General features: G+C 41.7%; 2 protein-coding genes across 9 annotated transcripts in view; one reads left to right on the top strand and one right to left on the bottom strand.

Annotated features, from left to right (window-relative positions):
* Positions 1–323: 323 nt before the first annotated feature.
* ANAPC13 (anaphase promoting complex subunit 13) lies at positions 324–8703 on the bottom strand. Of its 2 annotated transcripts, none has more exons than XM_042954847.1 (3): positions 8626–8703; positions 6040–6165; positions 324–1589 (listed from the first exon to the last, which is right to left on the bottom strand). In XM_042954847.1, exons 2-3 carry the CDS (start codon positions 6136–6138, stop codon positions 1464–1466), a joined length of 225 nt encoding a protein of 74 aa, XP_042810781.1. In that variant the 5' UTR covers positions 6139–6165; positions 8626–8703; the 3' UTR covers positions 324–1463. The 2 variants fall into 2 exon arrangements, with proteins under 2 accessions (XP_042810781.1, XP_042810782.1); XM_042954848.1 differs by lacking the exon at positions 8626–8703 and adding an exon at positions 7624–8293.
* The window catches only part of CEP63 (centrosomal protein 63), a 60194-nt gene continuing 53500 nt past the window's right edge, over positions 8660–15353 (top strand). For 3 of the 7 annotated variants that reach the window (XM_042954846.1, XM_042954840.1, XM_042954845.1), the window contains exon 1: positions 8913–9163. In XM_042954846.1, the coding sequence (XP_042810780.1) occupies positions 9003–9163 (161 nt within the window). In that variant the 5' untranslated portion in view covers positions 8913–9002. Of the gene's footprint in view, positions 8719–8749; positions 8866–8912; positions 9164–11376; positions 11415–14023; positions 14049–15353 lie in introns of those variants that run through there. The other 4 variants (XM_042954841.1, XM_042954843.1, XM_042954842.1 and 1 more) reach the window with 4 other exon arrangements.

Genomic DNA, 15353 nt, shown 5'->3' with positions numbered 1-15353 from the left:
GAGGTGAAAGACTTCTAGGCAAGACACTGATGCACAGGGAATTAGCCTGGATGTATTTGGATTACAGGAGAGTTGCTACAACTGTTTCTGATGGAAACTCTAGAGCCATTTCTGACATATTTCTTCCTAAAAGCTAGGTAAACAGAAAGACCCCAAAAAAAAAGATGAGACTTTTTTAAAAACATTTATTTGTTTTTGAGAGACAGAGTGTAAGTGGGTGAGTGGCAGACAGAGACACATAGAATCCAAAGCAGGCTCTGGCTCTAAGCCATCAGCACAGAGTCCAGTGTGGGGCTTGAACCCATGAACTGTGAGATCATGACCTGTGCCAAAGTTGGACGTTTAACCAAGTGGGCCACCCAGGCGCCCCTAGTGTTTCTAGTTTTTGAAAGAGGGATACAGAAATATAAGCCAGGGGCTCTTTCTACAGTTCACAACCTGGGTAAGAAAATAAGAAACACCACTCAACAGAAGCATAATGACAGGTGATAAATGTCCATGGATATGTTTTTCACAACATGGGTTCTTATACAAAAGTGTAGCTGAACGTGGACTTTGTGGTGTTTCCATTGCATCTGAAAGGACTCTTAGAAAATATGAAATCTTGTTACTGGGTAACACTAGTGGCCCGGTTTGCCAAAGGTCCTTTCCAGTGGCACCAACTTAACTAGTAGGGAGAGCAGAGATACCTGCCAGATAACCTTTAATCTGTAAACTTATCCAAAGTTTGAAAATGCCATGGGGAATCTTAGGAATCCCACCAATGAGCCAACAGGATCATCTAGACACGCGTTCCACCTGCAGGTGCTACAGGCCATTGCTCAGACTGGCTCTCAGAGGGAGGCACAGGACAAGTTAACGCTCTCCTTACATCTGGCTTCCTGTCTTTGCCCATCCCTCTTGTGTTTTTAATCACCTGTGTCACAGGACACGTGTAAGTAGTTGGCATGTGTTAAACTCCGAGTAGAGCAAAATCAGAGTTAAAGGCAAATGTTGAACCACTTACATTCAAACACAAGCTAGTGAATGAAGAACTTTCGGTTCAAGGGCCAAATATTCTGCATTCCTGAGAAATCTGTTTCTCATTCTGTTAAGTATTTTCACATTGCACTTTGCTTCCACAAACTAAGTGGGTGTACATTTTTGAGTGTAGCTTTATCACTTCAAGATCTGAATTAGGAGAATGAAAGAAAATATGTAGTTTTTAATTTTTTTAATTTTTATTTATTTTAGAGAGAGAGAGCGCGCGTGCATGTGTGCACCTGGGTAAGAGGCAGAGAGAGAGGGAGAGAATCCCAAGCAGACTCCACACCGTTAGCATGGAGTCCGATACAAAGCTCTATCTCAAAAACGGTGAGATCATGACCTAAGCTGAAATCAAGAGTTGGATGTTTAACCACTGAGCTACCTTAGTGCCCCTACGTATTCTAAAAAAAATCCGTCCATGAAAAGGGAGCCAGGTGTTAGTTTCCTACAGGGGGAACGTTCTCATGGAGGTACTGTAAGGCCAAGTCGGTCCACTTCATTTCTTGCTCTTTAACAGATTCTGTGGTGCCACCGTTGTCCTGTTCCGGTTCAGGAAGCTCATTCTGAAACGGTACAATGGACATTCAGAACACTGGTATATTCTGCATTAATAAGCCCCTTAAAACTCAAGAGTACTTAGAATTAAAACCTGTGAGTTCTTAGAAACAGGCAGCATAATTGACAGAAATGTATCGTAAAGAAAGAACTAGGATAAAAAAAACGTGAGGAAATATCACATATATCGCTCACATGTGCCCTGATGTCTGTAGTAGGGAACAGTAGCACCACGACTCTGGCGGTTGTGCAAGAGGCAGTGGTGGCAGAAGGATGAGAGCACAGGCTTTTGGAAGCCACTGGGATCCAAGCCCACAATGCCACCCTTTGCTGGGTTACCTGGGCAAGGTATTCAAACTCCTGGAGCCTTTGTTTTCTCTTTGGCAATGGGAGGAAAAAGGAGCCATCACCTCATAGGACAGCTATGAAGACCAAATGAGATCAAGTAAATGAGATCAAGTGCTCACCACTGTGGGGGCCATCCAGTGCTCAAGAAATAGCTGCTGTTATTACTAGTGGCTAGGATCACTGAAAAGACCCCCTACTGACTCTTTTCTGGGGAGGCTGCTTTAATAGAATACCACATTTGCTGGAATATTCCTTAAGCACAAGAAATGTATTAAGATAAAACAAAACAAACTATCCTGTCCCCAACATGCTCAAATTATTATTAAGTGGCAAGCACTGAAAATGTAACATGATAGGTGAGACTTCCCTCTAGTGATGGAGCATAGCAACATAAATCCTGCAAATGACCAGTTCATATCCGGCCAGCAATTTTCTTAGAATGGTAAATCATGGGCCACACTTAGTATAGAATCTGACATATAGATTTTTCAGCATGAGATTTAATTTACATGTAACACTGTATAAGTCTGAGGTATATGACATGATGATGATACATGTATGTATTATGAAATGATTATTGCAATAAGGTTAGTTAACATATCCATTGCTTCACATAGTTAGTTAACCATATTTTTGTATGTGTTGAGAACTTTTGATAGTTTCCTTGGAGTTTAAATTTAAATTTATTACTACCAGGATTTTGCTTTGTACCAGAGTTCACTGACACAAATATATGTCTTTTTAACTACCTGAATTTACACCTTTTGAGGGGGGCAGCAAAGTGTTACCCGATACTGAGACTTAGGATTTCCCACTGAATTCCATTTTGCAGTATATGAATATAGTAATGTTTTTATCCTTTAAAATTATTCAAAATAGTGGGGCCCCTGGGTGGCTCAGTCGGTTGAACACCCGACCAGCTCAGGTCATGGTCTCACCATCCATGAGTTTGAGCCCTGCGTTGGGCTCTGTGCTGACAGCTCAGAGCCTGGAACCTGCTTCAGATTCTGTGTCTCCCCCTCTCTCTGCCCCTCCCCTGCTCATGCTCTGTGTCTCTCTCTGTCTCAAAAATAAATAAAAACATTTTAAAAAATTTGTAAAAATAATTCAATATATATAAAATGATTTACTTACAGTTTGTACGAGTATTATCTGAACCACATACATCTTGTTTTACAACATACAACATAATACTGAGATTCAAACACATCTGTACAAACTGCAAAGAACTATCATTTACTGTAACACAATGATACATTCAAACTTAAAGAGGAAGTTTGTTTTCAATAATTATTTATAGCTGACAAAGCATAAACAAGTCCTTTGCTAATGAATTATGTGATTGGCAGACAAGCAACTTTACTTAATTTCACCTTATCCGTGGTATATGTTCTGAAATAATGTCTTTCATTTGGTCACTACTGTCTCTTGCAATGAATGCCAAGGTTAAAAAAAAAAAAAGCGTATGTGCTTGGAAAACAAACGCACAGTATCCTGCGGTATCATAAACCCAACCATCAATTATATGCTTTACTGCAAAATGGCCTCGATTCTTGGCAGCTACTGCTATGAAAAGGCAGAGTCCTCTTTCCCCAGTTTCAGGTTGGGACTGGCCAAGTGCCTTACTTTGGCTAACACAGAGCAGCTGCAGTGTCAGTGGGCTCGCTGTCAGCCTGAGCTCCAGGCAGCCTCACCGTTGGTCTCCCGCTGCTCTTGGAACCCCGAGACAGCCATGTGCAGTCTAGGCTAGTCTGCTGGATAATGAGACTTGGGCCTAAGCACCTTGCCATCCCAGCTGACGACCTGCTACCTACCAGATTATGTGACAAGTCCCCCGATGACCCAGCCTCCAGCTGGCCTGCTGGCTGACTGCAGAGCACAAGCAGATCCAGCAGGGATCAAGCTGGCAAGGACTGGAAGACCCTCTGAGCCCAGCCACAAAATCATGAGATAAACTGCTATTGTTTCAAGCCACTCTGTTTGGGGGAGATTTGTTAGGCAGCAACAAAAGCTAACCAGTACACACATTGCCTCAGAATCACAAGACACAGGAAAAGACACAGATTTGCAAGCAGGCTAGGCTACAGCCTGGATGTTAGCATGGAAATTTCTCTCCCTCAACCCCTTCCACAGCAATGGTCCCCAAATCCTGCCATGAGCCTGTCGAGAATTAACCAACTCCCCTCCAGTGTCGTGCCTTTGTTCAGGCCCTCCTCCCCTGCTGATACACTACTGCAATCACTTCCTTACTGGTCCCTCTGCCCAATCATTTGCCCTTTTCTCCATGTCACATATCCTCTAACAACACTGCTGAACTGATTTTCCAAAACTCAAATTTGAGCATGGCAGATTTCTATTTTGAAGACCACTCATTCCTAGCTATCCTCAGAATGAGGTTGAAGCATCGCATCAAATACTCCTCTCAAAATCTGGTCCAAGCCCATCTTTTCTGCCTACCTTAGATGACAAATATTTTCTCCATCCACAGTGAATGTCTCACCATCTCAAGCCTTCAAAACTCTGAGCCTTTGAACTTCTGTCCCCTCTGTTGGAGTGCCCTTGTCTATCCCCACTAAATTTCTGGCCCTCCCTTATGGCCAGCCTAAATATTATATTCTCCCTAAAGCCCTTCCTGATGCCAAATGGGCAATCAGCCACTTCCTATCCTATGTAGCTGTTTACAACCCATTTATAACACTGTAATTATGTATGTTGCCTCTCTAGCACCCCAGGGGCAAGAACTATATCTGACGTTCACATAGTCTTATGGCATACAGTAGGCTTCAAAAAAATGCTTGTCGAATGAAAAAACAAGTTTACAAGACAGGATCTGCAGCCTTCACACAGACCTAGGTAGGAAGTCCCAACTTACCAGCTGTCGGGCTTTGGACAAGTTCCCCTCTCTGATCCTATTTCCTTACTGTAAAATAAGGATAACACTACTACTCTTGCAAGGGTGTTTCAAGGGCTAGAGATAACATACATGAAATCTCAACCTCGGTCCAAGGCATAAAACTGGTATTGAGTAAGTGACAGCTATAATTCTCATTATGCACTCTCTTTTGACTATTTTTCTAAACTTGAACTAAGCTGTGACTTATTATTTAATATGTGTATTATTCATTGAACATATTATCATCTCTTAACCTTAAATGAAAATGTAGGTGAGCTTAAGTTTATTTGTTGGTCAACAGCAGTAGCAGTCTACTTGTAAGCTGTATTTCATTAACAGCTCCTCTCAAGGCACTTGGCGTGCTCTACAGAAAAAGTTCCCAGAGCCTGTTCTCTTTGTTTTTTGTTAGGCCTCTATGACATACATAGGATCTTAAATAAACATTTATAAATGCAAAACTTTTATGTTTTATTTTTTAAAAATGTTTATTTGAGAGCAAGAGAGTGCTTGTGAGTGGAGGAGGGACAGAGTGCAAGGGAGAGAGAGAATCCCAACATGGGACTTGATTCTATGAACTGTGAGATCATGACCTGAACCAAAATCAAGAGTCGGACGCTTAATCAACTGAGCCATGCAGGCACCCTTACAAACGCAAAAACTTTTAGATCATTTATTATTACATGAGGTTCAACAAACTCCTTGCAGGACAGTTCTCCAGAGATCAGGAAAGAAAAGAGTATCGCAGGGCCCTTTTGGTCTAAATGCAAAAAAGCCAGGTGTCTTTCAAACATTTTCCAGGAAACCTAGGATAGGTGTGTATTTCAAGAGTGTGTCTCTAAAGATGTCAATTGATCAACTACAGGTAGACAAGTAGGAAATACACAGTAAATGCCACTGCTTCGTGTTCCACTCCATCTTGTGCATTAAGGTCTCATTATCTGGTTTACTAGCTTTGGTGCAGTGGACAGAATGTGGCTCAGAAGGCTTGGGTTCCAGTCCTGGTGTGACCCCTAACTGAACTCCTCATATCAGCTCTCTGAACCACATTTCTCTACAAATAAAAAGGTCAAGCTATCCAGGGTCTTCTAGAGTTAGAGGAGTCCACAGCTTTCATTTCTTTGCCCTACTGTTTTATTTGTCCATTGACATCCTACATCTACTAGCACACTCCAGATCATACGTCTAAGCCACCATCGCTGGCACAAATTATAGCCTACCAGTGGTATTGCAACATCTTCATACGGCAGCTTGTCTTCTCGCCAGGCATCGTCAATCAAATCCAAGATCCTTCCATCTCTCTGTACCTCACTGTCCATTCTCCTGCAGCTTTGATCTTGTCAGATCTATAAGCCAAAGAGGTGACTTCTTAAACATGAAGGCTGAAGGGATGATATAATCTAGCACTAGGACTACCCAGGCTTTTTAGCCTGGATGTGTCTTTTGGTGTAACATCACCCTGGGAAATGGGAAAGACTCATCTTCTCATTTGGGTCAGGTGACAACTTATTTATAAGATCACAGTCTCTCCGTTCTGCTTCCTGCCCCCGGCCCTCCCCGCTGCTGAAGGATGCTTTATAGCATATATAGGACAGAAATCAGATATAGCTCAGTTGACAGACCAGTGTGACAGTGTGACCTTGTGTACAAGGCCACGGTATATCTAGAATGTAGCTTTTCTCTCCTAATATGCATGTTCACCTTTCCCTGTTCAGGATGCCTTTGATGAATCCCTGATTCATAACCAAATCTCCTCTCTGTCCCCTTTAGCCTTTTCTTGAAATATTTCTACAAGTCTCCACCTGCCTTGGCTCTAATATTAGCATCCTTAGGCACAGGAGCTAAATGAACACACTGAGATACTGAACTGGGCCACACAAAGTAACCAACTACAGATCTGACAGAAATCCTCAGCTGAGTTTGTAAAGGAAAACTGCCTCCCTTCTTAAAACAGTGCCCAACCAGAGTTCTGAAAGGAGCACCTCCCAGTGAACAAGAGTAGCAGGACCCCATGCTGCCCATTTCTGCTTTCCTTTGGGGTTCCTTCCTGATTTTTTAATGCTGTACTCCCTTCAATGCCTGGACCAAGTGGTCAAGATGTTACTTAGCTCCTTGGCCATAGCTGATTCTCCATTTTTCTCCTAAACAGCTGCAGCCAGCATGGAGAAAACCTCTGGTTTCCCTGTTTCCAAGTTTGGGCTCTGCTTCTTCATTATTGGTTATCACCCTACTGTGCTTCCTGCCACAAAGTAGCCATCCTGATGGCCTGGAAGCCAATGGCAACAAAGGCACTTCCAGTCACTCCTAGTTTCTGAGGCTATGAACATTCACACAAGGAACAATCTTTCGGGGTGGACCCCAACTCTTCAGACAGGTCTGTGCTTGTCCCCAACAGCATGATTGCAAGATAGCCCTAATGCCTAGGTAGTAATTACACAAGTTAGGTGGGATAAGAGTTTTTGACCTCATGGTAAAGATCCAGGCAAAACTGAAGCAGAAGGTATCCAGCTAGTTCTGTCTTCAGTGAAACAGATGAAGCCTTGATGTTTCACTCAAGAATTAATTCAGTACTACCCAGTAGATAAAGCAAGTATAAGGATATTGACTTTAGGAAATTTACATACAGTTCGTTATATTTTTGGAATCCCTGTCCCTTAAAAGCCCCTTTTCCTGCTGCCATTCCTTTGTCCTTGCTGCTGTCCCCTGGGATACCCTCATTTCTCTAGTTGATCAGAACTAGTTAATTTTCCCAGTCACACATAGATTGTGTGACTTTCTGTGAAGTGTTTTTCAAATCACTCTACCTTTAGCAGGCATTCTGCCCTTGAACATTTCCTTCTTGTCCTTAGGATCCACCTAACAGGTTAGGTAGTCTTTCCAACAGTTTGCCAGGTATCCTTGTCTCCAATTAATATGTGTAAATTTTGCAGCAAGACTCAGCACATCTTTCCCAAATTTCGCCTCAATCTTTTTTTAGCCGTCCCTCTTGGAAACACCACTAACCCTGCCACACTTTCCAGACTTTGCACGTAAAAGCCTTTTTTCCCCATCACTAACGCCTACTTTTCCTTCCAAACTCAACACTGGGATCAGCTAATCTGGTCAACATCCCATTTCCAGAGTCAGACGCTAATGTGCCTTCACTCTTCAGGGGCTGGAAGAGTGGAAAGCATTGTAGACCCCCAATGTCCCACACAAGGCCCGCTGTCCCAAGCACTTGCCACACTCGACAGAACGAACCACTACTACCTTCCTGAGCAAACTTTTCTTACACATTTAACAGTCCCAATGCCTGGAACGCTCTTTACAATTCCTTTGTTTCCAGCTAACCCCTAGTCAGTCTAAAAAACTTGGCTCCCAGGTCGTGTCCCGCAGGAGCTTGTCACACTGCTCATTACATGGTTTTCCTAGACCCTCGGTGCGTCCGATCCCCGGAGCAGGGGCACGTTTTATCTCATCATTGCACTTTATCGCTCTGGGAACAGGTAATTAACAAGATCTAAGTGGGACGGCCTTTTCTCCCTTACTAGAAATGACCCTCGCAGGCCACCACCATCCGTAAAAGCGGGGGGCGGCTCAACAGTCCCGGCTTCCGGCTCCAAGATGGATACACCAAATGTGGAAGCGGGGGAGGCCCAGAACCGCCACGGAAGTGCCTTTGCACCCGACCACGGCGTGCACCGGGGAAAGTGATTGTGAGGATGAAGTGAAGCCATCGGCCTCCACCCACGGGAATGGGGAAAGGGCGACGCTGAGGAAGCAACGCGTCGGCGTCCCTCCAGACTAGGGGCGCAAGAAAGTCTTACCCGCGCGGGACCCAGCGCCGCACCCGCTTCTACCAGACCCCACCCTCAGCATCACGTGACCCAAGCCCTTTTCTCTCCGACTCCCGGATGTGGGTGAGCCCATTTGTTTGCGTGGAGGGGAGGTCTGGGAGGACGCAGCTTCGATTCAAAAGCGAGCGGGCAGTGGGCGGGACGAACGTGGAGACAACGGAGGCTGGACGTCGGGTTGGCGGAGACGCGCGTGCGCGCCCCCGGCCGGAGGTAACGGCGGGAAGGCTCGGGGGCGCGCTCGCGGCGGCCCGGTAACTGCTTGTGCGCTTGTACGACGGGCGAGGGGCGGGCGTGCCCTAGCCCGGAGGCAGCCCTGGCTGCGGTGGCGCCGCGGGCTGCGCGGCCGTATGGCCCGGGGCTGGCCTCCGCAGCAGCCCGCCGGCCACCAGCCCCGCCTTCGCCGGCCGGGGTCCGCTGCGGCGCCCCGCCCGTCCGCCTCGCTTCGTGTGCTGTGCGGACCCGCGAAGGCGAATATGGCCCTGCCCGGCACACCGTCCGGGCCAGCCAGGTTGTCAGCCCCTCCCCCGAGGCCGGGCCGGCTGGAGGGCGGCCGGGGGCGGGGGAGGCGAGCTGCCGCCGAGCCCTCGTTTTCCGTGGCGGAGCCAGCTGCGTGCCGCTCTTCCTCTGCAGAGGAGGAACCCCCCGGCACAGCCCTCCCGCCTAGGCTGCTGTACCTGGTTAGCTTCCCAGCATTGTTGTGACAGGCCCGTGACGGCACCTGATGCCGGTTCTCTAATGGGGGTGGGGGGTGGGGGGGGGAACTTAAGCAGTTTTTGAAGTAAGTTAATGTCAGTACAGGAGGTACGGAAATGTGACAGAAATCGTGAAGGACTGAAGTTACGGATTGCTCCAAACAAATCAGGGGTGGGAAATAATCATATCATAGAGTGAGGGTTTAAAAGGGACAGTTCCTTAGGAGCACTTCAATCTTGAAGATACTTGAAGACAGGAAATTCAAGCTCAATGTTTTTTTTACGTCCCTTAGAACATCAGAGAGTAAAAACGAGTCTGCTGGTAGTGACTAATCTTCATTTATAGTTAGAGTACCCTTATTTCCACAAAGTAGTTTTCGTTGAGCCTTACATCGGATTCATTAAATTGTTTTATTCCTTTAATAAAGCAGTACTGTAGGGTAGGTGCACTGCTGTTATAGTTACCCACATGGTTGCATTTCATTTTATAGCTATGGAGAGGTAGTCCTAGTAAGGATCATCAACTACATGCAACTTTCAGATATTTATATTTAAACTTATAGCTGTAGTTTAATAAAGTGTATTCTCTTATTTGAAATGCAGTACCACCTTTAGATTTGTATCAGCTTCTTACCATTTATATCATTATCAGTGATCAGTAGAGTAAAAATGAAATTAAAATGGGTTAGAAAAAAATTAAAGTGAAATGAGTAGAGATTTATAAACATTTAGACACACCGTCCTTTAAAAATGTATGTAGATTCAGGTTTTACAAATTATTTTTAATAAATGTATCTTAATTGTACTGAGGCCATTTTTCTCCCATTAGAAGGTGGACTTTTGCTTTGTCCTTCCCATTTTCATTTATGTAGTAGTGGTGGCCAGTTGAGACAGCATCAGTAATCCACTCTATTAGAGATCGCTACTTCAAAAAAAAAACAAGTCAACTTGATTTGAAATTCATCTGCAGCCAACATGAACAGTGGTTGCAGGGATTGAATTTATTTTTATGTTAGTTTTTTTTTTCCTCTGAAAGTTAAATTTGCTTTTTTGGTTTTATAAAACCACAATAGTGTCATCATACCTGTGAAAATTTATAAAAGTACCACGATGTCAATATTCAGTCTGGGTTGCTTTTTCCAACTGTCCCTTAAATGACTGTTTACAATTAGTTTGTTTGGATCAAAATCTCCTAGAGATCCACATGTTGCATTTGGTTGATACATCATTTAAATCTTTTTTAATAGAGCAGTTCCCTCATGTCCCTTTCTCCCCATAATAGTCTAGAGTTAACTGATTGTATCCGCATAACATCCTTTAACCTGTACATCCCTTTATTTCCTTTAAACCAGTAGTTAGATTTAGAATCACACGGTCCAGTATAGTAGCCACCAGCCAGGTATTTAAATTAATTAAAATGAAATCAAATTAAAAATTCAGTTCCCTAGTTTCATTAGCCACATTTTAAATGCCCAATAGTCACAAGTGCCTGGTGGCTAACCTTGGAATGGCATAAACATAAAATATTTCAATAATCACAGAAAATTCTGTTGAATAACACTAGAAGATTAGATTCAACCTTAATTTTTGTTTTTGTTTTTTGGTTTTTTTTGGGGGTCAGGGTGGTGGGGGCAAGAAGATTTCCTAGGTGGTGCAGTAGACAATCTATTGCATTAATTATCAGAGAGGCATGAAATGCCTGAGTTGTCTCTCTTGTGTTAAGATTGAGCAGTGTAATGCGTTCAGGTATTGTTAGCCCAATCCATCCATCGTGAAATTCCCTATGAGCTTTTCACTTAATGGGGAAATCTTTTCATGGATCTAGATTGCCTGTATCCATTATTGCATTAGGGATTGCAGAATGCTGATATTCTAATTCTCTCATTCCTTCAGTGTTTATTAGCTGGAAATCTTTTATGAAGAACAACTCTCCCCCACCAGCCATTTGACTACCATCAGCTATTTGAAATGTAGTTTGTACAGGAAAGGCAAAAAAAAAAAATGCTTAATTCTTTCCCTCTATTTTCAGACTACAGTAATGAGTTGGTGGCCTAGCAACCTCCAAAGGTAACCATGAGGGTTTTTGCATTTTTTTAAAAAATCATCATGGACTTGAATATATTTAAACTGTTTCAACTTACTGCAATTTTGTTTTTTGTTTTTTAATACCCAAATTTTCCTACCTTTGGGTAGTGGCATCTCCTTTAAGTTGGCTCCTGTCCACCTTGATATGACTAGTAGCCTTTGATAATTCCCTTTTTTCTGGTAAAAGCATGTTCCTCTCTCATTTATACATTAATGGCCACCAAAAAGACCTGGTTCCTTTGAGTAGAAGATGGTATTTAGAGACCACAGCCTGGGTGTTCTTGCTGCTAGTTTGGTCAATGGCTCTAGGATTTACGATGGCCAGAGTTAGAAAATACACTTATTATCATTTATTATTTTTTAAATATGTATTTTTGAGAGAGGGAGAGCATGCGCGTGTGTGTGCGCGTGTGCACACACACACACACGCGCGCACACACACACACACGTGGGAGAGGGACAGAGAGAGAGGGAGAATCTGAAGGAGGCTCCTGTCAGCACAGAGCCCGATGCGGGGCTCAAACTCACGAACTGTGAGATCATGACCTGAGCTGAAGTCAGATGCTTAAATGACTGAGCACCCAGGCACCCCAGAAATACATTTTTTAAAACAAATATACAGAATTCACACTGATTATTTACATTTTAGGGTTTTTTTGTATTTGTTCTTATATGTGTGTCTTTTTGTCTTGCTGAAAATCTTAGAACCACATTAGGTTAACATAATTACTTTTTTTCCTTATCCTATATTCTACATATTGGTTTTAAGTTAATGATACCAATTTTATTATTAACCATATGATTCCTAATAGTGTTTAGGATTTCTTTGCAGTTCTTTTTTATCTTTAATATATATCCCACTTGGGCTATGTACAGTAAAACTTGCATTTTAAAGGCATATGAAACAATTTGCTATATGGTTTGTTTGCCAACTTGATATCTAGTTGATACTTGTTTCATTTTGTTTCCAATTTTTAATACTCCTTTTTTAATTTGGATTTTTTTATATATGTAACAAATTAGCATAGTTCTCAAAACAAGTATCTGTAAAACAGAGATATCCAGACAGGTTTAGCTTTCATTCCTCTTTTCTCCACCCTGTTTCCCTTTGTTATAGGTATCATGTTTACTGGCTTTGGATTTATCCTTTGATAAAAACAAATGCATTATCTACTTGCTTTCCCCGTCTGGTAATATATGCCTTGTAGATCCTTCCATAGGAGTATGTTATCCCTTCTGACAGCTTCATAACATTCCATTGGTGGATGAATATTCAACTAGTCTCTCTCTCGATAGGCTTTTGTGCTATGTCCTACTGTTGCACATTGTGCTGCACCGTGTGTCCTTGTGCATGTGTGACTTTGTATTTTTGCCAATGTGTCTTTGGGATAGTTTCCTAGAAGTGGCATTGTTGGGTCAAAGGGTAAATGCACATTTCTCAGTTGCTAGGTATTGCCAAAATCTCTACAGAAGTTATACCATTCTGTGTTCCAAATTTGCCTACCATGTATGTGAGTGCCTGTTTTTCCATAGCCGTATCAGAGTATATTGTTAAACGTTTGAGCTTTTGTTAATCTAAATATAACTTTCTGTATTTTAAATTTGTATTTCTCTTACTTGTGAGACATCTTTTCATGTTTTGTTTTAACTTAATTAAGTTTTTATTTTCATTTCAGTTAGCATACAGTGTTACATTAATTTCAGGTGTACACCTTAGTGATCGGTACTTCCATACAACACCTGGTGCTCATCACAGCAAGTGCCCTCCTTAATCCCCATCACCTATTTCACCCACCCCTCCACCCATGTCCCTTCTGGTAACCATCAGTTTGTTCTGTATAGTTAAGAGTGTTTCTTGTTCTCTCTCTCTCTCTCTTATCCCATTGCTCATTTGTTTTATTTCTGAAACATAGGAGTGAAATCATACGCTATTTATCTTTCTCTGACTTATTTTGCTTTGCATTATACTCTCCATCTCCATCCATGTTGTTGCAAATAGCAAGATTTCATTATTTTTTATGGCTGAATATTCCATTGCATGTACATACCACATCTTCTTTATCAATTGTTGGACACTTGGGCTTCTTCCTTATCTTGGCTATTTAAAATAATGCTGATATTTTCATATGTTTAAAGTCATTTGCATTTCTTTTTGTGTGAACTGCTTGTTCATATCTTCTGCCCATATTCTATAGATTCCACCCCTGTCTGGTTTTTATTTATTTATTTATTATTTTTTCCCCTCAACTTTTAGGAAATTTTTATATATTGGATAATTTACCCCTTGTGATAAAACTTTCAAATACTGTTATTTATCTTTTGACTTTGCTTATTGGCTTTTTCCCTATGTACAAGTGTATCTTTATCTACTCTGATTTCTCGGTCTTTCTTCTTATTCTTTCTGGACTTTGAGTGATAGTTTGGTCAATGTTTTAAAATTTCATTTTTATTTTGGAAAATTTCTTTGATACTTTGTGTTTTTTCCCTTAAGTTTAAGTAGGAACCTTTCTGAGGAATGATAAGTTATATTGATTGCTTATTGGAACAGCCAGTTTATCAGCCATAGTAAATCTGACAGAACCATATGTCTTTGTAATCATAGTAACACCAAGACAGGTAAGGGACAGAGCATTGTTACCCTCCTTTAAATGAGACGTGATGGGTAGGCATAACCCTTTTATTAGTACATATCAATTCATAATTCTATCTGGAGTTTTATTTTCTTACTGTGTCCCATTTTGTGAGTAATTTGATCTTGGGCATATACTCTGAATATTTTTCCTGAATTGTAAAATGAAGAGGTTAAGTAAGAGGCCTTCAGATCCTTTCTAGCTCTTAAATTTCAATATACTAATGAATTTCAAAGCTGTGCCTGTTATTAGCTATCCTATGTGGATTCTTTTTCCCCTAAGACTTTAAGTGTCTTTTCTCTGTTTCCCACCCTGCATTTCCTTTAACTCTCCTATTCTAGATTTCACCACTTTAAAACAGCCTTTATTCCAAAGAAAAGTTGTAATTAATAACTTAAAAAGAGTTAACCATTAATAGCTTATGTCTGTTGATGTCTTGGTCTAACTGCAGAAATGACCATTGTAGAGCTACACCGTTTCCATTTAACCACATTTAGCATTTTATGTTAGTGGCAAGGAGTAGCAGATGATCAAACAGTAATTAAATTGGTATTTAATTTTATGAACCAAGAATATCTAACTTTATATCATTATCACATGGCACAGGCAAAGAAGAAAGCAAAGTGACATAATACCTAGAGTTGAATGAAGCTCAGTTTGGCTAGCAAGGAATCAGTGATCTAGCCATGAGAAACTCAAATTAGAAAAGTCCATAGAAAATCTGGGTCCTTGCTGTTTACCTGATCCCAAGAAATGAGAACTGATGGTGTTTGGCAGCTATTCAAATAGATGGTGAAGGTATTGGTAAAGAAACACACTAGTAAGATTATTTTCCACAGAGAAGGTTGATGATTCCCCCACTCCACCATCATCCATTTTTTAAAAACAGAAATGTCTTTGTTTTAGTCTTAAACCATTTTTACTTCTGAAATGGCAGTTTTCCCAGATGTGGACTATTTTCATTATTGTGTTACTGCCATCTGGTGTCCATGGTGTTGAGTTTGCATTTTTCCTGTATTCAGACTTTTTCGTGTGGTTTCATTTATTGCCAGTAAGACACTATTAAAGCAAAAGAAGATATGAGGGTATTTTTAGATCTGAAACTGTAAAATAGATAAACATTGCACATTGGTTGGGACTTGGGAGTCGCACTGCCTAGGTTTGATCCTAGGACTATAATTTGTAGTTTACTGTAGTCAAGATAGCCTCAGTTTCCTCAAAGTAGTGGTATCTTTTATGAGCGTGTGAAGAATGAATTTGACTGTATATACAACGCAGAACAATTGAGCAT

This window comes from Panthera leo, chromosome C2 (assembly GCF_018350215.1).
Source record: "Panthera leo isolate Ple1 chromosome C2, P.leo_Ple1_pat1.1, whole genome shotgun sequence".
NCBI lineage: Eukaryota > Metazoa > Chordata > Mammalia > Carnivora > Felidae > Panthera > Panthera leo.
This window is presented reverse-complemented; position numbering and strand designations above follow the sequence as displayed.